Here is a 21,860-nt window from a genome sequence, read left to right on the forward strand (position 1 = left end):
GGATTCAGTATGCACTGCAGTGCTCAGGCGGAGTTGCAAAATAAATCCTACTTCCACTTATTTATATATTTACTTTTAAATATGTACTCATCCCAGATGCCCCTCTGTGCACATTCTGAGCAAAGCAACATTAACATTTTGTTAATGATCGATCCCTGCCTCACTTGCTCTGCCAAACCCCTAACTAAGATGATGAGTTTTGCCTGAGTACCCATGGACACTGGCTTTGTGGGCTCAGAGGAGAGAAGAGACTCCAAACCAAACGAAGCTCTAAATGAAACACTTGCCCTGCTGACCCCCTAGCACAGAACCCCAGAAATCATTAGCGAGAGTGCCCAGTCTCCAGCTGGGATTGCTGGAGAACAAGGAGAAAAGAGGAATCCTTCAGAAAGTTCAAATCCTTAGCACAAAACAACTTTGTGGACGGAACGGAGGAGGCAGGTTGAGAAGGCTTCGTTATTTCTTTCACATATCAGAATTCTTAACTCCCCCCAAATATTACCAATCAGTATTTTCTCTGCAAAAGAATCTAAACAATTTTATGCACTAGTGAATATAATAAAAAATAATTTTAAAATAAAACTGCTCATGTTGCACATTCTTTAAAGTTCGAATTCTAACTGTAGCACAAAATCACAGCCACAGTGTCACTGGTGATATTGTAAAACTGGCAATTTTAAAATTAGCTTAGTGACACTGTTAATTTCACCCATCTGGCTTCACATATGCATTTTTTTCTAGTCGATCTGTAACTAAAAAAACATGCCTTGTTTATGGAGATTAATGGTGTAATGAAAAAACAAACAAAATAGAAGGAGACATTCTCCCATTTTCTTGCTTCCTGTACCAGAAGCTCAGGAAATGAAAGGCACCGCCACCATTAATTAATCCTTACTACTTTCCAAGCAGCACAGCATTGTTTATTTTGCCCTTTTTTCTTTTTTCCAGCAATACCATAAGGTCGCCATTTGTGCATTCATCATTAAAAGAGGCAAAAAGCAAAAAATGAGAAGGTAGCCGCTTGCTGAAGGATCTGGAGTCGCCATCTGATTGAGAATTAGGAGAAAGGCCAACTCATTCCTTGTGAGAGCAACGGGGACATTAATAGGAAAGTCATCTTTAGTTTCAAGCTTCCAAAAAGTATAAAGCATCCAAAGTAGAAGTTTAAAAGGGAAAAAACAGTGAAAGGAGAAATGTTATTTAACCAGAAAAGGAAGATTTGCAAGTTTGCTAGTTTAAAAAAACACAGCACATTCCTCATTTGCATTCTGATTTGGTGAGCCCCACTGGGTTCCCCAGACCTAAGGAGATGGTTTATTTCTCTCTCAAAAGTAAACTATTTGTACTTTTCTGTATTGTGCAAAATTTCTGGTTTTATAAAGTTAATTTCTCTCCCTCCCACCCTCCCTCCTTTCCCCTCTCTCTCTCTCTCCCCCTTTCTCTCTCTCTCTCTCCCCCCTTCTCTCTCTCTCTCTCTCCCTCTCTCTCTCCCCTCTTCTCTCTTTCCCCCTTTCTCCCTTTCTACCCCCTTTTCTCTTCCCCTTTCTCTCTCTCTCTCTCTCTCTCTCTCTCTCTCTCCCCTCTTCTCTCTTTCCCCCCTTCTCTCTCTCTACCCCTTCTCTCTTTCCCCCTTTCTCTCTCTCTACCTCCTTCTCTCTTTCCCCCTTTCTCTCTCTCTCTCTCCCTTTCTCTCTCTCTCTTCCTTTCTCTCTCTCTCCCTTTTCTCTCTCTCTCTCCCTTTCTCTCTCTCTCTCCCCCTTTCTCTCTCTCTCTCTCCCCTTTCTCTCTCTCTCTCTCCCCTTTCTCTCTCTCTCTCTCCCCTTTCTCTCTCTCTCTCTCCCCTTTCTCTCTCTCTCTTCCCCCTTTCTCTCTCTCTCTCTCCCCTTTCTCTCTCTCTCTCCCTTTCTCTCTCTCTCTCCCTTTCTCTCTCTCTCTCCCTCCTTTCTCTCTCTCTCTCCCTTTCTCTCTCTCTCTTCCCCCTTTCTCTCTCTCTCTCTCCCCTTTCTCTCTCTCTCTCCCTTTCTCTCTCTCTCCCTTTCTCTCTCTCTCTCCCCTTTCTCTCTCTCTTTCCCTTTCTCTCTCTCTTCCCCCCTTTGTCTCTCTCTTTCTCTCTCTCTCTCTCTCTCTCTCTCCCTTTCTCTCTCTCTCCTTTCAGGACTGTCATCAGGAAATCTCTGAGCAGAAAAAGTATAGCCCTTTCTTTGTTTTCTTCTTTGTGCTTCTGTGTATTTTTTAAAAACTATAATGTATGCTTTCTTAAATAAAAAAATAAAGATGATGGTTCTTCAATTGAACAACCATGAAAACACCTCTTAAAAGACACAGCATCCTGGTGTTGTCAAGTAACATCATTGTATTTCTACTATCTCCATGCTCAGCATTTTAGAGTCTCCACATAAACACTGCAATTGTTGGCAAAAATAAGATGAGTTAAAAACAAACTAGAGTGACGCGAATGCGGCCAGCAGCCCGTTGGCATACTGCGTGGGGGCACCGCTTCCTCTGCACTCAGCACTCCAAAGCCTGGGGCAGGAGTCAGGCCGTGGCCCTGAAGGAACAGCACAGATGGCGTCAGCCCTGGGAGGCGAGCCCAGCTTCAGACCCGGCCTCCTCCGGAGAACCATGTGCGGACAGACCTCGGACTTCCTGTAGCCACAGTCACCGACTCCCGTGGGCTCAGAGGTACCTGGACCTCAGGGTCCAGGATGACAGGAAGGGAGTGAACAGTTCTGCCCTGCGGGCAGATGTCCCGAGAGGCATGTGGGCCAGCTCACCTGTCTCACTCACCTGTGCCTCCCTGCCCTCGAGTCCCACCGGCGCCTGAGCCTTTGTGCCCTTCCTCTCTCCCTCCTTCCACAACCAGCTCCCTGGCCTTGAGCTCCACCCGCCGCCCGCCGGCATTCCGGCATTCCTGCAGCCGCTTACCAGCCCAGGCCCCACCACCTCTCTTCCTGGGATGCCAGAGCCCTGTTCAAAGGGTTTTTGAATTCAAAGTGTTCTATTTTGACAAGGAAAGTGTGACAGGAGAGTAAAAGAAATAGCCAGCACACCTCTTAAATAATGAAAAAGTGTGCGTACTAAGATACTACCATCCCAGCATTAGAAGAAGCCCAAATGCTAATAGGGCAATTCCTATGCTCTGACAGGAGCCTTTTCCCTGGAGAATTGGAGCTTCCCCAGGAAACAACATAGAGGTTGACCAATCAGAATGGTCCCCCTGAAGTCCTGAGCAGCCGCCACCCAGAGGCTGGACAGTGGTGAACTTCGGGCGAGAGCAGCCGGGGAGAATTCCCACGCCAGGCAAGGAAATCAGGATGCAGAGCAGCGGCTCTGGAACGCCGGGAGGCAGGAAGGGGATTCTGCCACATCTCTACGCACTGCAGCTGGGTGCTTGGAGGAGCGCTGCCATCTTTAATTCAAAGGCACGCCGACTCCTGGAGGCAAGGAACGAGTCCTGTCATACTTCAGGATGGGAACCACCACTGGGGACAGCTGCATTTTACACCAGGTTAGCGCATCAGCTGTCAACTTTTAAGAAGCCTCCCTCCTCCGCAGCCCCTGGCTCTTCACAGAGAGTGTAGGGGCTGGTCTATGCTTTTCATTATGGTCACCCCAGGGCCCAGCACAATGCTCAGAGGTACCCAATACATAGGTGCCAAATTGGGTTTGCATGTACCTTGGGCTGTCTTACATCTGGCACCTGTATACTTCAGCAACTGGATTACAGATATATGACAGCAAGAACCATGAGGACTATGTTACAGGAATGACTGTGCATAGACTAGGGAGGATTCTGTCTACTTTTATTGACAGTGGAGAGCTGGAAAACAGCATCCTGACAGACCTGGGAAACAGAACTATGTTTGCAGAGGTGTTTTCAGAACCAAGACAGCAGCTCCTGAGAGGGAACAGGCTAAGGAAGCATGTGAGAAATGAGAAAAATGTAGAGAGAAGGCGAATAAGCCCACAGAACTTGCGCAGTCTGGATTGGTGTCACGGCTTGGCTAGCAGTGACCTTGAACTTGTGTCTCCTGGAAGTCAAATTCCTCATTCCTTCACTGATTCACTGACCCAACAAAGGCACTTTTAGTACTTACAATGAGATCACCCACTTCTTTGGAGTGCATTCAGTTACTCAACAAATATTTATTGAGGGTCTTCAAAGAAAACCTAGAGGCTATTCCTGTCTTTGAAGACCTCTAAGCTCCACTGTGGAATTAGACAGGCAAATCAACCACTATAATGCAGTAAGGCAGATACTGTAAAGGGGACACCCACAAAATGGCAGGGAGAGCATGGGAGAAGGAGCCGTTGGCCTGGGGAAGATGACGGGAGGAGGCAGTATTTGATTAGCGACTTGAAGGCTGTTTGCAGGGCAGGCAAGCTGAGGACTGTGGGTGGGTGAGGCATGTTCTTTGAGGGGAATGGTGCAAAAATATGCTGTATAGGGTCATAGGGAAGAACAGTCGATTCTCTAAGCAGCTAACACATGCCCAGCACTATCGCAGGCACTGCAGAGAACTGGAGGTGTAAGTGGGATACTTCCACTTCTGACACTACCCTCAACAAGCTTGCAATTGAGCGAGCGGTAGAGACACATAGAGGATCAAATAGCTGTAACTCGATGCAGAGTGCGACGAGCTCTTTTCAGGTGACCCTGTCCCACATATCCATATGGAACCTTTCTGTCCAGGAAGCTCTTTCATAGACATATGTCACTTTACGAGAGCACTGCAGTCTTCATTCCTACTAAACAGACTTTCTCCAGTATATATATTACACCTCAAGGTGATTCCTCAAAAAATTAAACATAGAATTACCATATGACCAAGCAATCCCATCTCTGAGTATATAGCCAAAAGAATTGAAAGATGAATCTCAAAGAGATATTTGCACACCCATGTTCACAGCAGGACTATTCACATTAGTCAAGAGGTGAAAGCAACTTAAGCGTCCATCAACAGATGAATGGATAAAGAAAATCTGGTATGTACATACAATGGAATATTATGCAGCCTTAAAAAGGAAGGAGATGCTGACACATGCTACAACATGGGTGAACCTTGAGAAGTTTATACTAAGTGAACTAAGCCAGTCACAAAAAGACAAATACTATATGATTCCACTTATATGAGGTATCTAGAGTTGTCAAGTTCATAGAGACAGAAGTAGAATGGTGGTCGCCAGTGCCTGGAGGGAGAGGGAAGGGGGAGTTGTTGTTTAATGGGTACAGAGTTTCAGTTCTGCAAGATGAGAAAGTTCTAGAGATCTGTTGTGCAACAATGTGAATGTACTTAACACTACTGAAGAGTACACTTAAAAATGGTTAGGATGGACAATTTTAGGTTATATGTATTTTACCACAAAAAAATTTTTTTAAATTACAGTTCTTAAAAAGTGAGAGTGTAAATATTTGGTGAGTCTCTTTCGTGATAGGAAAATATAGCTCAATCTTTTGGGAACAACCGGAAGGTGGTGACCCCTCCTGACCGCACTAGGCCAGGATGCAGAAGACACTCCATTAGATGCTTCCTAGTGGTTGCTGATGAACCTGAAGCTCCCAAGTCTCCACCCCCTGCAGTGTTCTCATTGCTCCTTTGAAGTGTGCTGTTGGAGCAGATGATCCACCTAAAATCACGCAGTGAAGGGAAAAACACATTCAAGTCTGAAACGTGCAGTGGAGCAGCCTGGGAGCAGAGTCGGCCGTATACGTGCAGAGATGCCAAGAAAAAAGATGACTCTGTCTCAAAGAACCACACATCACAGGCCATTGTTTCATGCTGTCTTATTTTTTCAAAATGCCAGAGGAAAATAATTCCACAAATTAATTCCCTCTGTAGGAACTATGGGAGCTGACGTTTTTCTTTATATTTACCTAAATAACTCTCGCGCAAAACACAGCTCCATTTTTGTTCCATCCTGGCTCAAAGGGGGCACTTAGTCAATACTTGTTTAGTGAATGCGTAAATGGAAGGTTGTGATATGAGCAACTCACACAAATTCCTTATCTTTGTTACCACACCTATTCAGTTCCTACAGCAAGAATTACAAGCATCAAACATCTGATCCTTGAGTCCGTTCTCGTAACTTATCTCAGACATGAAAAATGTAATACGATCAAGATGTTCTAATAAAGTCTACTAGTCAACAGGACCAGACAGCTCAGGGCAGTGGCAAAAAAACGTAGTTCCTATCAACTAGAGTTGTCCAAAGCCAGCTAGACACTTCCAGCAAGATGAACTTGGAAGGAAGGTTACGTGAGGAACCAGGAATAGATATACAGTCACATCAATCTTACTATTATTCTTTTTACAGGAGACCAGAGTAAAGATATGTAAAAAATGTAAACTTACTTTTTGACCCTCAATTTACGAAATCAAATTTTCTGCATTTCTCTCAGTCTTGTTAGAAACTGGGCACAATGTGTAACACCAATCTCTCTCCAAGGTTCGAGGGAGGACACTACGATCGCCCCAAGCCAGGGCAGTGTGCCAGGGAGAGAGATGAATTTTAATGAGAAGTGTATGCCCTACCTCTGCAGAAGGCTCCCCAGTCCTTATGGACGGAGCAATGTAACCTAGAAAAAAATAGGGGCTGAAGGCAGAACGGGGGCTTGAGGTGGGTTCTGGAGATTCGCCTACCCTTCCTGCTCTTCCTCACACCTGCTCCTAGGCCCCAGGAAATGGCAGAGAGAGGAGGCAAGCAGGTGGCTGTGTGCCCAAAGGAGGCAGAGGCCATGGCGCAGGTACGGCCCCTTCGGGTTTGCTCCTTGGCGCTGTTCTAAGCAGACCTAGCACCAGAAGGATCCAACTGGCTGGTTCGGCACCAGCAGTGGGCCCTAAAGTGGCAAATCTAGCTTTGGGTCCCCTCTCCCACCAAGGATGGGGTCTCCAGAAAGCCTAACAGAGTTCAGCAGAACATGTTGTGTGCTGCAACGTAACAGCTCCTTAAAACAGGAAGTTTTACGGTTCAGGAGCTCATGATTTGGGTTTTCATTAAATTCCATTTCCAGGCCTCCACCAAGAATAAAACAATTCTAAATTCTTATAAACAAAGCTTCTGAGCTGTAAAAATAACATGAAAACATCCTCATTGAGAGTATTTACTTAAAAAAGAATGTCTTGTGAAAATGATTCACTCCAATTCCCAGTCAGCAAAACTATATTTAAATATGATCAGAAATCTCATAAAACGAATTTTGATATGGATGTGGGCTTAGCCCATTTAGCCTACACAAGCCAACACGCATCGCCCTCTCCTGTTCGCCTGTCTTGGGGGCAGCAGCTCCACCACCTCCCAGACGACCAATGACAACCTGGGATTTGTCCCTGCCCGGTATTAATAGCCATAACACTTTTATAGCAGTGGTTCTCAACGAGGGGCGATCCAGCCTACTTGGGGACATCTGGCAATGTCTGAGGACATTTTTAATTGTCACAACTCAAGAGGGGAGTCATGGGAGGGGAGAGAGTGCTACTGGTCTTTAGTGGGTAGTGTTTAGCCAAAAATAGAGCTAAACATCCTACAATGCACAGGACAGACCCCTCCCAACAAAGAATTCTCCAGGCCGAAACATCGAAAGTGCCAAGGTTGAGAAACACTACTTACAAAGAGCCTACAATGTACTGATACTAAGTATTTTACATATATCTATTCATTGAACCTGACACTAGGAGAGAGGTACCATTATCATCCCCATTTTGCAGACGAGGAAACTGAGGCTCAGAGAAATGAAGTAACTTGCCCAACTCACACAGCTAGTAAGTGCTAAGTTAAAATCGGACCCAGGCCACCTGGGTCCAGAGGCTCTGCTGTCACATGACTCCACGTGGCCTCCCTTGTCTGAATCCAGGCAGCCACAGAGCCCTTCAGAGCCAACCTCTTCACATTCCTCAGTTCCATCTCCATCAGTCTGTTCCATTCAGGCCAGCATCCTCTCCTCCTGGATCACAAAATGGACTCCCTGCTTCCAGCTCCACACCCCTCTAGTTCACCTTCCCCAGCCTCCCCCTGCTGCCAGAGTACATCTGATCACACCCCTCCCTCCTGCAGAAACCTTCAACAGGTCCCCGTTACCCACAAGGTAAAGCCAAAACTCTCCAGGATGGTGTCTGAGCTCTAGTCGGAATCATCCCTTTCCAGCCCATCTCCTTCCTCTCAAACCCCTGGCATGTCATGAAAACACTGTGCTGTTCCCACCTCTCTGCCTCTACTCTGCCTGCAATACCCACCTCCACCTTGTTTATCTGGCAAACACCTAGTGACCTCTCAAGAATCAGTCCTAGGGTCCCCTTCTCCAGGAAGCCTTCTCTGAATACCCCAGCCCTTCAGGCAGAACTGACTACTCCCTTCTTTTACCATTTCCTTCCACAGCCTTTATTAAAATGCATTACCATTTTTCTTTGCTTTCAAGTCTGTCTCTCAAGGGCAGGGACCTTGTGCTATTTTACTTATCTCTGAAGTCTAGCCAAGTAACTGAGCAGTCACTCAGCAAGTATGAAACGAAGGAAAGATGAAATGTCCTGTGTGGTTTGAATTCTTTCAGTACGGGGGAGGGGGTCACTATCTGAAAAGGAAATCTACCCCTTTACACACTGCCCTTCTTAGGAAGTTCTTACATGAAGCAGAAGTCAGTTTCTGCAATGCCTTACCTCAATTCCTTGTGTGCCCAGGAATACCACAGGTTGCCTCTAACCACTAAGAGAGTTATCATCGCCCCCCTTAGAATCCCCCTCCCCAAGCTGAACATCTCCAGCTTTTCTCCTCCTCCTCACAGACATGATTTCAAGATTCCCCGTGGCCCTACGTGTATACTTAATTAACAAGCACACCCAAGTCTCGATGGGAAGCTGGCCATGCTTGGGGAGTAGACACAGACTCCTGAGATGCTGCTTAAAGTGGACTTCAAATCAGGGGTCTCAAGTTCAAGTGCCCAAGGGCGCAGGCAGCTGAGGTCCATGAATGAAGGAGGCAGGAGGTGCTGAAATAGAGAGGAGAGGCTGTGGGTGGACAGAGCGTGCCTGTGTCAACCACTCACCTCCGGGATCGCTGCCATGCCGGATGGAGGCCCAGCACTGCCAGATCTTTGCATTTTTCGAGAAAAGCTAGAAATGTGCATTTTTACACAAGTTTTTTGATACTGGTACCACCTGCATTTGGGGGCCAGCTCTGGCTGTAGGCTGTTCATTTGTGGCGTTGGCTTTAAATAAAGAATTGCTCGAGTGATTCCTAAATTGAAGTTTTTGTATTTAGCATTGGAAATGCACACAGATATATTGAAAGTTGTGGACTTACAAGGGTAGAATTTAAACCTTAAATTAAGCTAGAAGAGTAGGGTTAAAAATAACTTGGAGGCATAAATCACCATAGAAGGCAAGGGAAACAGAGGAAAAACAGGAGCCTTCCTAACTAGCACCTGAAGGTGAAGCAAAGACGCAATTACCGGTCAACAAATCCATCTCCAGCAAGGCCTGGAACAAGCTGGGGTGATTGTCTTTCAGCTTCCTCTCCCAGGGGAAGGCTCTGCACGTCGAGGGGCTCCCGTACTTGCGCTTCAGGTCCAGGTAGGAGTTCTGGAGGTCACCTGAAGGAAAGGGAAGCACAAGATGCCACTCCCCTTAGGAGAGGGAAAGTGTCATCTCTCTAAATCCCTGCTCCCTAGGAGGAACTGGAAAGAAGAGGTGAGAATTAACGTTACTGGATGTTGGTTTGAGTGCATTAGGGATGTGAAATCAGCTACGATGCCTTTGCCTCGAGGTCACAAATTCAAAGCCAAGTCCAAGGGAAATGTGCCAAAGCTGCTGATGGCTGTTGAATCATTCTACACAATGAGCAGCTGGCCTTGGACTTGTCCCCAGGAGGCCAATATCTAGGCCATTTTGTTGGCACTGTGAGTTGAGGAGCAAAGCCTTAGGACCCCAGTAGGAAGGCAGTAGAAGATATTCAGAAAATCTTCCCAGTGCCACCAACAGATCAGCATGCAAGGCTCGCCTTCTAACTCTGTGTATCTCTCTTGAAATTACATCAGTTATCAAAATCAGTTTCTTTCCTGTTTAGCATATTACTATTCCCATATATCTTCCCTCTCTTCTGACACATAGTATTTTCTGGATGATTCAGCGGTGAGAGCAGCAGCTGGGGACCAATAGAGCCTATTCTTAAATTGAATTGCACAAGTTCTGCCTTTCCACACTTACTTGTCACCATCTCTAACCACTGCCTGGGACTGTTTTATGTGAACCCTATTGGACTGGGGTATGTTCGAGATGCACCCATCCTCCACGGCCTGGAAGGGGCAGTTCAGCTCTGGAGACAGCAAGATACGTGGGCAGGACCGAAATACTCTATTTACTTTTGCTGATGGCAAAGGCCTCACAGGAGTTTCTCTTCCAGAAGGAACATATGTGACTAACTCTAGTGCCACTATATCAAGCAAGAATATCTATAGCACAGAGAAATTAAGTGCTAGATCCAAGCTGGAACATTGGAAGATAAGACAAGACCAAGTTTCATAACCAATAAACATTCCATATGAGTGAAAGGATGTGCGTGCAAATGTGAGCAGGACGAAAGCAGTCTATTTGCATTTCATTCTCTCTGCTCAAAATTACCAACATCTTCTAGAATGAGTCAATTTCAAGGATGTAAAAAATAAAAACGAGCCCCAAACAAAGTCATTGTTCAACATTTCTGAAAGCTAGTATTCAGATATTAATGGTCCAATACAAAAGAGTATCGATGGGGAAACATTTCTAATGATCAATTTATTTTCCAGTTCATTTTTATTTTCTTAGACTGGCCTCAGATCCCATTATGAATGGGAATAATGCAATGCGAGACTCAAAACACCCTCATTTGTATCTTAAACTAAATTATGTGTGGTCAAAGCCACGAGGCAGGTATGGCTTCTTGTTGGAATCCAGGTGGAGTGCACACTTTCACTTGGATCCATCTGTGGAGGGCTCAAAGTCACAATTGTCCCCATCGGTCAAGTCACATATGTTCTATTTTAACCCCATTAGAAAGAAGCCAAATGCATTTTGAGACAAATGCACCGAGCTAAAAATTGCTCTCCTGAAGCTCCATACTTACATGCTTCTTGCCTCCCGCCCCCTTGCTGTACAGTGGATGCATACACAGACACTATTTCTTGAACTTCCGCACATCTTTCGTAATATAACTTGATTTGTTCAGCAAGTTGCTTCTCAAGGAGAGGATTAAAAATCTACATGAAGGTAAGAAAGTCGAATGAACAACGATTGTCATCAAACACCCATCAATCCCTGTGGGGCTGTGTTCGGGTCGATTTCCTTCTTCCATTGACATAACCAGGTGGCCTGTTTGTACACAGATCATCTGCTCTGGATTCGAAAAGGAACGGTGTTACTAGTAATTCAAGGACAGGCTGGCTCTGGCCACTTCCCTCCAGCTCTTTCCGTGGCATCTTTTCCTCTGCAGAGCTTCTTAAATGTCAAGATTTTCCAGAGACCAGGCCTCCACCCCCCTCCTTCCCCTCACTGCATCCTGTCCCCAGAATATCACAGTCATCTCCCCTCCAGTTCCCAAGGGACGCCAAGTCTACCCGTGCTCCGCCTGCTGCCTGGGGGCCTCCTCCCTTCTTCCTCTGCTTGGCAGGCTCCTACTCAACCTCCAAGAGCCAGATCCCAGGTCACTGCTTCAGCCCATCCCGCCCTCAATTGTGTGCCGATATGCAGGTTGTGACCCATTGGAGGGTCATGAAATTATTTCAGTGGGTTGTATCCAGCAGTGATTCTTTTTTTTTTTTTTTATAAAGCAGAACACAAAACATCAGAGTGCATTGAACATAGCAAGGATATGTATTCTTAGTAAAATTTTGGTTTCAGCTTTGTGTTATATATGTACATACATATGTGTGTGTACGTATATAGGTTTGTATATGTATATGTGTATATATATGCATATGTACGTACTGTTCACGATTAAATAAATTTCTTATTGTGGACCAACTTCAAAAAAAGTTTGTTAAGCTACCACCTTAATTCATCTTGGCGAATAATAAGTATTTGCTGCATAAACGAATAAATGAATTTCATTCCTTTCCTCTTCTTGGAGGTCTCTCAATAGGGGCTCTAAGGTGCACCCATGGGTAGTAGGGCTCCCTGCTTTTCCTAATTGACTTTGCCTAGTGACTCCTGCTTTGCCCAGAACAAACCCCACAGGGTCACAGGAATGAGAGAATGTTCCTCATTTGAGTATCTGGTGATCTCCTTACCAGATGACTGCTGCGAAGGCCCCCTCATGGGGAGACTCCCTCCCCCCACACCACCCTGCTGGAGCTGGCATGGAGAGTGGACAGTTTCATTTGTGGGTGGGTTTTGGAAGCGAGAACATGGTGCAGTAGGCTCAGTTCTGAACACAAAGCCCTCTGCGATCCCTGCAGCCGCAGCCCACCCCCCCAGTGTGAGCGGAAGGCCTGTGCTTCTGAGGAGAGCAGCAAATGGAACCAAGATTCTTATTTTCTAGAGCATCTTCTCTTCTGATATCCTAAATAATAGCATATAAAAGAAGCTTTACCAAATAACTAAGATTCTCTTCTTTCATTAGTTCAATCACTGGATAGGCAACAGCCTGATAAAAATCTACTCTATAATTAAGCTAGTGGTTATTAAAACAGAGGAAGTAAATGGTTTCCATTTTATGAGTACTAAATGAACCAAACGTTAACAGAAATCTATTATCGCCTTTGCTGGGGGAAAAGCCTCAATATTAATTATGTTTGATGACAGAGCCCATGTGAGGTCCGGCTTGGAGAAATCTTTTGTTTACACTGGGTTCCATGCCCCTGCACCACACGTCCATCCCCCACGAGCACCCAAAAACGCCTCCTGGATCCCCTGGGCTCACCTGTGCAGGGGGCAGAGTGCGGAGGCGATAGTACTTCAGGGGTCCGAAAAACCCTTCAATGCCAGCCACGTACCTGCTCCCTCCAATAATGAAGTACCCAGAGGTGTCATTATAATAGAAATCCTCCCGGAAGCTAGAGAAGAACAAAGAATTAAGGGAGCTCTGAGTTTGAACCAGATTTTTTAAAAAGAGACTCTTTCATTAACCCTCCCCTGACTTAAGACCCCAAATTTAAGGGGCCGCCTGGTGGTGTAGTAGTTAAGTTCGCGGGTTCCGCTTCGGCAGCCTAGGGTTCACAGGTGCAGATCTCGGGCGTGGACCTACATACCACTCATCAAGCCATGCTGTGGTGGCGTCCCACACACACAAAGGAGGAAGATTGGCACAGATGTTAGCTCAGGGACAACCTTCCTCCCAAGAGAAAAAAAATCCACACCAGATTTCCACACTTAACCTCTCTGAGACTGAGTTTTCTCCTTAGTAAATTAGTTCCTCACTTGGATTGTTAAAAGGATTAAGTGAAATCTAAGGACACACAGCGTCTAGCAGAGTGCCTGGCTCGCCATAAATACTCAAAACGTGCTGGCTGTTGATGAATGGATAGAAGGTGGCTGTGGAGGAAAACTAATAACATATCTTATTAGATAAGAACTAAGGTAAAATTCAGAGTTAGGAGAAGGAGACCACTGCAAGGTCAAACGGCTTGGCCAAAGAGCAGAGGTCAGCACAGGTGATGCGCTGGAAGGCCACTTTGTCCTGAAAGACTTGAAGGCTCAGGAAGGAAAGTGGAGGAAAAACATGGGTTGGCATGAATAAAATGCACAAAGTTGTTCCTCGCAGCACTGTTTACATTCACCAAAGACCGGAAACCCCAGGTGTCTGTCAGTGAGGACCAGCCCACACCCATCCAACGGGCCTGGATGTCAGCTTTTTCACTGTACAGCTTTAAAAAGGGAAAAAAGGGCTCTGTGTACTGACCTGGAGAGATCTCCAAAATACATTGTTAAGTGAAAAAAAAAAAATAAAAGTGTAGAACAAAGAGTATACTTTTTATCCCAGAAAGAAGAGAACAGATTTTTTTTTTCCGGTAATTGCATTAAAAAAGTATATACAAGAAGTATATACGAGAAACTAATAAAGGTATTTCCCCATGGTGTGGGGGTTAGGGGGTGGAGTGGATGGAGGCAGAGCTGGAAGCAAGACATCTAACTGTATATCTTTTCATATAGTTTTGATGTTTTAAACCATGTGCATTTATTACCTATTTAAAAATTAAAATAGGAGTGGGTGGACAAGGTGTGATCAGAGCATATGTGAACAGCAAGGGGGGTCAAGACAGGCATTGAGTGAGAAGCAGACAAAGAGGAAAGAGCCAGGGAGCGCAGAGGGCAGATGGAAGCAGAAGGAAAAAGAACAAAATGTCAGGCAAGCTTCCAGGTGCCCAGCGAGCCACGAGAGCGATAGGCCACGGTGACGCCAACGGGCACAGAGCAAGCTACTGGCGGCTGGATCAGAAGGCCAGGCAAGCTGGGGTTATCCCAGGAGAGGAGATGGACTGGCTGTCAGCAAGGAACCCGACCCTAGCAGGTGCACCTGGCTGGAGAGGAAGACAGGAGATGGAGAAATGAACGCTCTCTGACAACATCAACTGACGGCAGCAAGAGCGAACACTTCGAAATCAGCTTACACGAAAGAAACCAAAATGGACAAGAGGTGCTTCATCTCCAGATATGATTCTTTTCAGAATATCATGCTTGAAGCGCCATGAGAAGAGGGCCCTTTTTTTCTCTTTTCTTCAGGTTGGACCACAAAGCTATTATCTCCAAGAGCTGTGAATTGATTCTGTTTTTCAAGACCTTAGAAAGACCTGAACATTCCAACCACCCTCATGAGATAATACCTGACATTTGGTGGGCATGAAGCAGTGCTTCTGCAGTGGAAGCCTCTCTTAACAGAACTCTGCTTAAGCAACCCACCAGCTCACCTGATGGCCAATCCCTACAGACACTGGATGCTCGCCGGCTGGAGGCTACTCGCTGGAGACCTAGTCTCCTCACTTTCTAAATGGAGATAATAATAGTACCGACCTACAGGGTTGTTGCGAGGATTAAATGAACTAATATTTAAACACAGCATTTAGAACAGTGCCTGGCACACAGTAGGCACCATAAGTGTTAACTATGGTTACTATTATTAACTTAATCCACTGTAGGACTTCTGCTGCCATCTCTTGAGTGGCATGCTTAGTAAGAGTAAGATGTGTTTGTTCCCAAACCTGTTAATACCAATTGTACGGTCATTGTAATCATACAGTTTAATTAGATATTATGTTATCCAATAAAATAAGAATGGGGAAGAAGGAGTCGTTCCTTCTATAAAAATTAAGTTGAATATTTTGGGTAAACACAGTAAAGAACGGTTACTAAAAAATCTGTTGTGGAATTAGGACAACTGTAAAGGGTTGGAAAAAGAAATTGAAGAAATCTAGAAGGATTCTGATAGTGTCACCAGTGTCTTTGTTTTCTTTTCATTTGGAAGAAACAGAAACTGGGTGCCGTTTATTCAAGAAAGACCACAGGGAACTCCAATCAGTAGATTCGGAAGCAAAGGAAAGGCCCTATCTGGAAAGACGGGCAAATGAATGTACATTTCTATTTTTTTAATTAAAATAAAATGTTTACGGTAAGTATCTTTTTTTATGGATCATTGCTTTAATTGAATTTTTCAACTAATCAATAAAGTACTTGGTCCCTATGGTACTGGATTGTAATTTTTTGGTTTTTAATCATTATTATAATACAACCAAATAGGAGCTCTCTCCAGCTTGGTCTCCATCCACATGGGTGCCTCCACATTTTTCTCTTCTAAAATCCTCAGTGGCTGCACAAAGATTGCAAGAGATTCCTTGTACCGTGCATTGTTTGATGGTCATCAATTTCGCTGACACAGAAGCTGAACTAGACTCTTCCAGAGCCCAGGCCAGTCACTTTCGAAAACCTCAGATACACTGACAAACTATCTTGACTCTCATCTGGACATAGGAGAGTGACCTGGTTTATTACCGCAGAGCCCCGGCAGCTAGGAAGAATCGCCGGCGTTCTTAAGCAGGCCTCACTCAGAAAGGGAAACAGCTCCAGCTCCATGGGTCTTTAGTAGGGGAACTTAAGACTCAAATTAGCTGCCACCCTCACCTCTCAGAGTAATTCTCATCTTCGACGTCACTTCCCCAAGACCTGCTCTAAATTCTGACCCCCGTTATCCTCTCAAGCCACTTTATTCATTTCCTTCCCAGCATTCACCACCATTTGCAATTTTAAACTTATTTGTGAATTTCTTTGTTTAAGATCTGTTTCCCCCACTAGATTTTCTAGCTCCACGAAGGCAGGGACTGACTGTATTCTTTTTGTTCATCATTTTATTCCCAGAGTCTGGCACTCTGTCTGGCACGTGGTAGATGTCTTGGGTGAGTGAATATACACTGGATGGGTGAATGAATGAATGAATGAATCCAACACGACACAGGTCTGCAGTTGTGACCTGTCACTGAGTGGTACTAACAGCCTTTCATTTGTGTGTAGCACTGTGTTTCTGAGTACTTAATGTCTGATCTTCCCACCTCACTTTTGTTTGATAACAGCTGTCATTATGTTTACATTACAAGGACAAATAAAAAGGAAGGTTAAGAGGCTTTCCTTGGAACACTGATAACCATCTGAAATATTCGATGTTTAGTTCCCTGGCTTGGCCCACTCTGCAAGTGGCATTCCAAATATCTAACCACAGGAATCTGTGGCGGGCCTAGAGTTAACTCTTCAGTTGTTCTATTGATGGGGAAGGTTCCAGGAGGACGAGAAGTGCAGCTGAGGTGGTGGTGAGGGACACTCTCGGGTCTGGGGACTGCCTGTGTTACCAGGTGAGGAATCATGTCAGTGCTTTCACTGGGATGCTGAACTGGTCTGTCCCTGAAAATCAGGCCTGATCTTTGGAATCTTATATGACTACACCGATTTTGTCTTTTCTTAATATTTTGATATTTTGTTCATCACAGATTCTTTACATTAATTTCGATTTTTAAAAATCTTTTATCTAAATGTAATTTACGATGATTACTGTTACAAGTTGAATTGTGTCCCATATGTTGAAGTCTGAACCCCCAGTACCTCATAATGTGATCTTATTTGGAAGCAGAGTCGTTGCAGATGTAATTAGTTAAGATGAGGCCATACTGGAATGGGGGGGCCCTTAATCCAACATGACTGGTATCCTTGTAATCAGGGGAAATTTGGACAAAGACAGACACTCACATGGGGAGAACACCATGTGAAGGTTGGAGTTACGCTGCTACAAGCCAGAGGACTCTCAGAAGCTGGAGAGAGGCCTAGAACAGATCCTTCCGTGGAGCCTTCAGAGGGAACATGGCCCTGATGACACCTTGCTCTCAGCCTCTAGCCTCTAGAACTATGAGGCAATAAATTTTGTTGTTTCAGCCACTCAGTTTGTGGTACTCTGTTTGGCAGTGCTAGGAAACTAATATAATTACTGAGTTTATTCGGTACGTCCTTAAACTTTATGCGGAAGGCATATGCCTCTCTCGCCCCATCCTGGTCCCAGCCCTGGATCAGACCATGACTTCTCATCTACAGTTCACTCCTGTCAGCATCCAGATGCCTTGGATTTAAGAGGAAAGGAAGCCCTTACATAGAAAATGAAAAAGAGCCTATGAAATTCAACCAGTTGTCAATAATGTCCTGGGGTTGGAGGTGGGTGTCAGGGGAGAAAGGGGAAGGTATTATTTTACATTTCACATCCTGAAACGCAAAGCCTTAATTGCGGGGCCTTCTTCACAGAAAAGAGATTTCCAAAGGAGCCACACATCATCTGTTTCTCCAGAGAGAACTCTCAGGCCTTTCCTATTCTTGAGCTCTTTGGAGAAGATCACACGGCCGGCCGCCTGTTTCGTAACAAAACTCATAGCTGTCGAATTCCTTCTGACTGCTCTAAAGCCAGCCGGTGCACTTTCTGCTCTGTTCTTCGGCCTCAGCCTCTGGGCCGCAATATACCTATCGAGTCACCCTGGACTTTGTCTTCACAGGCTAAGGAATAACACTTCTTTAGCCATCTATATAACTCTAATCCTTTAATCCAGCCATGAAAATAAGCATTGTTCTACGTACCCAGGGCACAAAAGAAATCAGTTAGACTTAAATGTAAAACAGGAATGGCCACAAAAAAGAAAAAAAGTAGAGTTGTATGCCCCTTTACCCCCCTGTCTCCTTCCCCTTCCCTCTTGGCTTTCCTTTCTTTAATAATTGGTTTTCAAGAAAATTTGGATTGTGTGGGGACTCTGAGTGAATGGAGCCTGTTTGGAGTGGCAGCTTTCTGCTTGGTGTAGTGAAATGACTGAAGGATGGAGGACTGAACCCCAGCCAAAGTGCCCAACAGTCCTCACACAGTTTTTTAAATAACACATACAAGTCTGGTAATTTTTATTTTTGTTCTTTAGACTTCTTCTTAAGTTTTTGATTATATATATATTACTGAGCTCTGATGAGGTATTCTGAGTTCCTAAAGAAGGTTGGCCCATGGTTCTGCCACCATAAAACCCACTATTACACAGGAATGTGGGAGCAAATTAAAAAATTGTGAAATATAAGGCAAGGGACCCAACTCTCAGTTTCTGTAACTCTTATAAGGAATGGTTATATAAAGATGAAAAGTTACACCAATATCAATAGTTGTATACATTTCAAACTTAGATTATAAACATAAACATGAATACTGTCTACCTTGATGTTTTATTCTAGGCCAAAGTTACCAATCATTCTCAATAAGCAACATTAATACTTTGATTTATTTTTCAAAGTACTTCGTGGAAGATAATTTTCAAAGAAAATAAATTATATAAAATGCCATGAAAGGAAGAATTTACAATGAGATCTGGAGAGAGAATTAGTTTCTCTTGCTTAGAAAACTGGTTGTGGGGGAAACAGGGGGAGTCTATGAACAGTAAAAAAAAAAAAGTACAAAGACTAGCACAGGGCAGGCTAGCCACAGGCCGTGTTTGGAACAGCTGACTAAGGAGATTTGGGAATAATGTTAGGGTTGAGGGCTAAAGGGTGAAGATTCCCTGACCCTCATCCAGCAAAATTTTGAATCAAAAGAAAGATTACACTTACCTAATGGTCTGATTATGGTAGCTTTTCAAATCCTGTCCGATGCTGGTGGTCACTACTATCTATGTTGGGAGAGATACACAAGGATCAGTTATGCCTCAAGGCCCACATCATAAATTCAGTCCTGGGTATAAATTACTCATAAAATGTGCTGCAGAGTTTTTCACCTGATCAGTTTCTGCAAAAATAACATTAACAGTTTACTAGCCCTGTGTATATTTTAAAACTTAAGAAATTTAATTTCTCCAAATGACTTGATGTGGTAAAAACATCTATAATGCAGCTTCCCCCAGTGGGTTTCAGATACTTCCAAATGACAAGCCAAAGGTTCATTTGGTGTATTTGTGCTTAAAAGCCCATTGCATAGAAAGACTAGGAACTGTGGAAGATACTAAAAGGAATTTCTGAAATTTTACTCTGATTGCATGAGAGCCTTAGGGGAAAAACAAGATTGAAGCTGAATGTTCTTCACGCACTGCTGTTTCCCACCCTCTTTCTCTAAGCACTGAGAATCGTCACTGTCATTTCAACGGCGACAATGTTTTTGTGGTGAATGTCGTTAGCTGTCACACGTGCTCTTCTCGTGTACTGGACTACAACATAAGCCCCTGGAGTTAAAGGGCGCCTTTTACTCCCCCAGTGCTAGCATAGAGCAAGTGTTTAGGAAACATGTGCTGGCCTAACTAGATTCTCGAAGATGTGTCTACAACGCTGTGTCTGAAACAAGCTCATCCATAAAAACCAACCCAATTCAGCCATATACAACGCATTGGTTCAGAGAAGAAAATGACTCAAACCAGTCGTTTCTCTAAATGGATCATTTATTTTAAGTCACTTGTCAACTTAGTCAAAGCAATAAGTCTGGTAGTCCCAACAGTGAGGTGGATTTTGTATAGAAAAACAATAAGTCTTGTTTTGGAACTTATGTATATTACAGAGACCAGATGGGATGGAAAGAAAGAAGGACAAATGGCAAAAGTCTACTAAAAAAGAAAAAAACATATATATACACATATACACACACACATTTTTTTTTTCTTTCTATCCCATCTAGTCTTCCTAATTCTTTTCTTCCATTTTACCCCATCAGGAACTCTGCAATTAAATTCATCTCTTTAATTAAAGGACTACTTTGATTTACTCTGCTTCTGCTAAAAAATCTTCCATGATGCCATGCTGCCTTGCAATTCCAAGATATTCAAGACTCTCCACGTTCTAATAATAAAGACATTTTTTTTTCTTCTATTAATTTTCTGCAGTCGGCAAATTTCTACCCCAGTCAAACTGGTTTATCTGCTAATCCCCAATGATGTGCTAAAATGCCCCCTCCTCTCTCCTCCATCTCAATTCTGCCCATCCATAGGAACTTTCTCTTTCAAACCTTCTCTTTGAAACCTGAGCATCCCAGCACGAAGTGCTGTCTCTCTTCTATGAATCAATATGAATTATTTGGCAATTAAGCTCACCTTATGACATCCTTCACCTGCTTAATGTTACTTCCAGAAATAGTCTATGAGCTCATTGAGCAAAGTACAGCAGACACAAAATAAGATCTGTGACTTGCTCTGATGATTCGATACCTGTCTAAGTGACACACAGTTCTGAGTTGACCTTTTCCTTAGGAGAAAGCAGTAACCAAGCTATAATACCATCATAATCCTCATGTAAACGAGAAGCTAAAACGTAGACCACAACTACGGCACCGAACACCTTTCAGGAAACAAACAAACATATAAAAAATCCCAGCTAACATTTCAGAGACTCTTCTCAGGAAAGCAACAAGGACTGACCTGATTCCTTTTCCCTTCAGAAAAAGGAAATGTGATAAACCTAACCACGGAGGAAGTCTGTGTGTTATCTAATACACAAGACAAACAAAACGTCTCCTCTAGTTCTGTTACCGGAAAATCACAAGTCAATAAGAAAAGTTGATGACAAAATAAAGTAACCAGAAAAATAGTAGCATCCTGGCATCGTGTGTGTCGAGAAATGGAATTGTCTTCAATTATAACAACAGATTTGCCATAATCCATAAAATCTGTGCTATGAGAGTTTGGAACAGTTATACGCAGTGTTTTATAGTACAAAGTAGATAAAGACCCTCTGTCCCACCAGAATTATCACTGATGTTTGTTGATTATTATTTGTCTGTTTAAAGCCAAACGTAAGCAATTGTTTCAACTGCCAAAAACAGTCAAACCATTTCTTGGCTGAACTAAACAATCAATTTCCTGTAAAAAAAAGTTGTAGATCTGATAACACTATATAAACATGGCCAATGCTGTTTTAACATTTATCTCCACAAAGCCTATCTCCCCGAGGGAAAAGGACTGAATTGCTCAGATAATTGTGGCTATATAGCTGGCTATATTATTTACTCATTCACAATTTGGTCACAAGAAGCACTTTAAAAGTTAATTAAAAGGGATAGAATTCTTATGATTTAAACTTCCATCTATAAAAGTTTGATTGAAAAAGTGTATAGTTGTAAAGAGGTTTTCATTTACTGCAAATTTGCTTTTACAGATTTTCTTGCTCCCTGACTTTATAGCAATGCTTCACATTAAGTGTTGATGCTGATATGATTCATGGTGGAGCGTGCATACAGATACCTGGCCTCCATTAAAAGAGATATCGAGTCTAAACCACTCCTTCAAAGGTACGGTGAATTTAGTTTTTACAGCAAGGTCTTCTCCTTTGACAAGATGCATTTGAATATGCAAGTGGCCTAAAAGGAAAATTAAAGCTCATGAAAATGACAAAAAATACTTAGGAGTAAATGAAGTGGCTATACCTTTTCAA

The 21,860-nt window shown here is 43.7% G+C and overlaps 1 protein-coding gene across 2 annotated transcripts in view; it reads right to left on the minus strand.

The window, feature by feature from the left end:
* SEL1L3 (SEL1L family member 3) overlaps positions 1-21,860 on the minus strand; it is a 97,600-nt gene that overhangs the window by 49,434 nt on the left and 26,306 nt on the right. For both annotated transcript variants that reach the window (XM_014786621.2, XM_014786614.2), the window contains exons 5-9: positions 21,671-21,786; positions 19,062-19,120; positions 12,886-13,018; positions 11,092-11,224; positions 9,443-9,583 (exon numbers count right to left, since the gene is read on the minus strand). In XM_014786621.2, coding sequence (XP_014642107.2) covers positions 9,443-9,583; positions 11,092-11,224; positions 12,886-13,018; positions 19,062-19,120; positions 21,671-21,786 — 582 coding nt within the window. The remainder of the gene's footprint in view (positions 1-9,442; positions 9,584-11,091; positions 11,225-12,885; positions 13,019-19,061; positions 19,121-21,670; positions 21,787-21,860) is intronic.

The sequence above is a fragment of the Ceratotherium simum genome, chromosome 8 (genome assembly GCF_057802395.1).
Source record: "Ceratotherium simum simum isolate JZ-2026a chromosome 8, ASM5780239v1, whole genome shotgun sequence".
Taxonomy (NCBI): domain Eukaryota; kingdom Metazoa; phylum Chordata; class Mammalia; order Perissodactyla; family Rhinocerotidae; genus Ceratotherium; species Ceratotherium simum.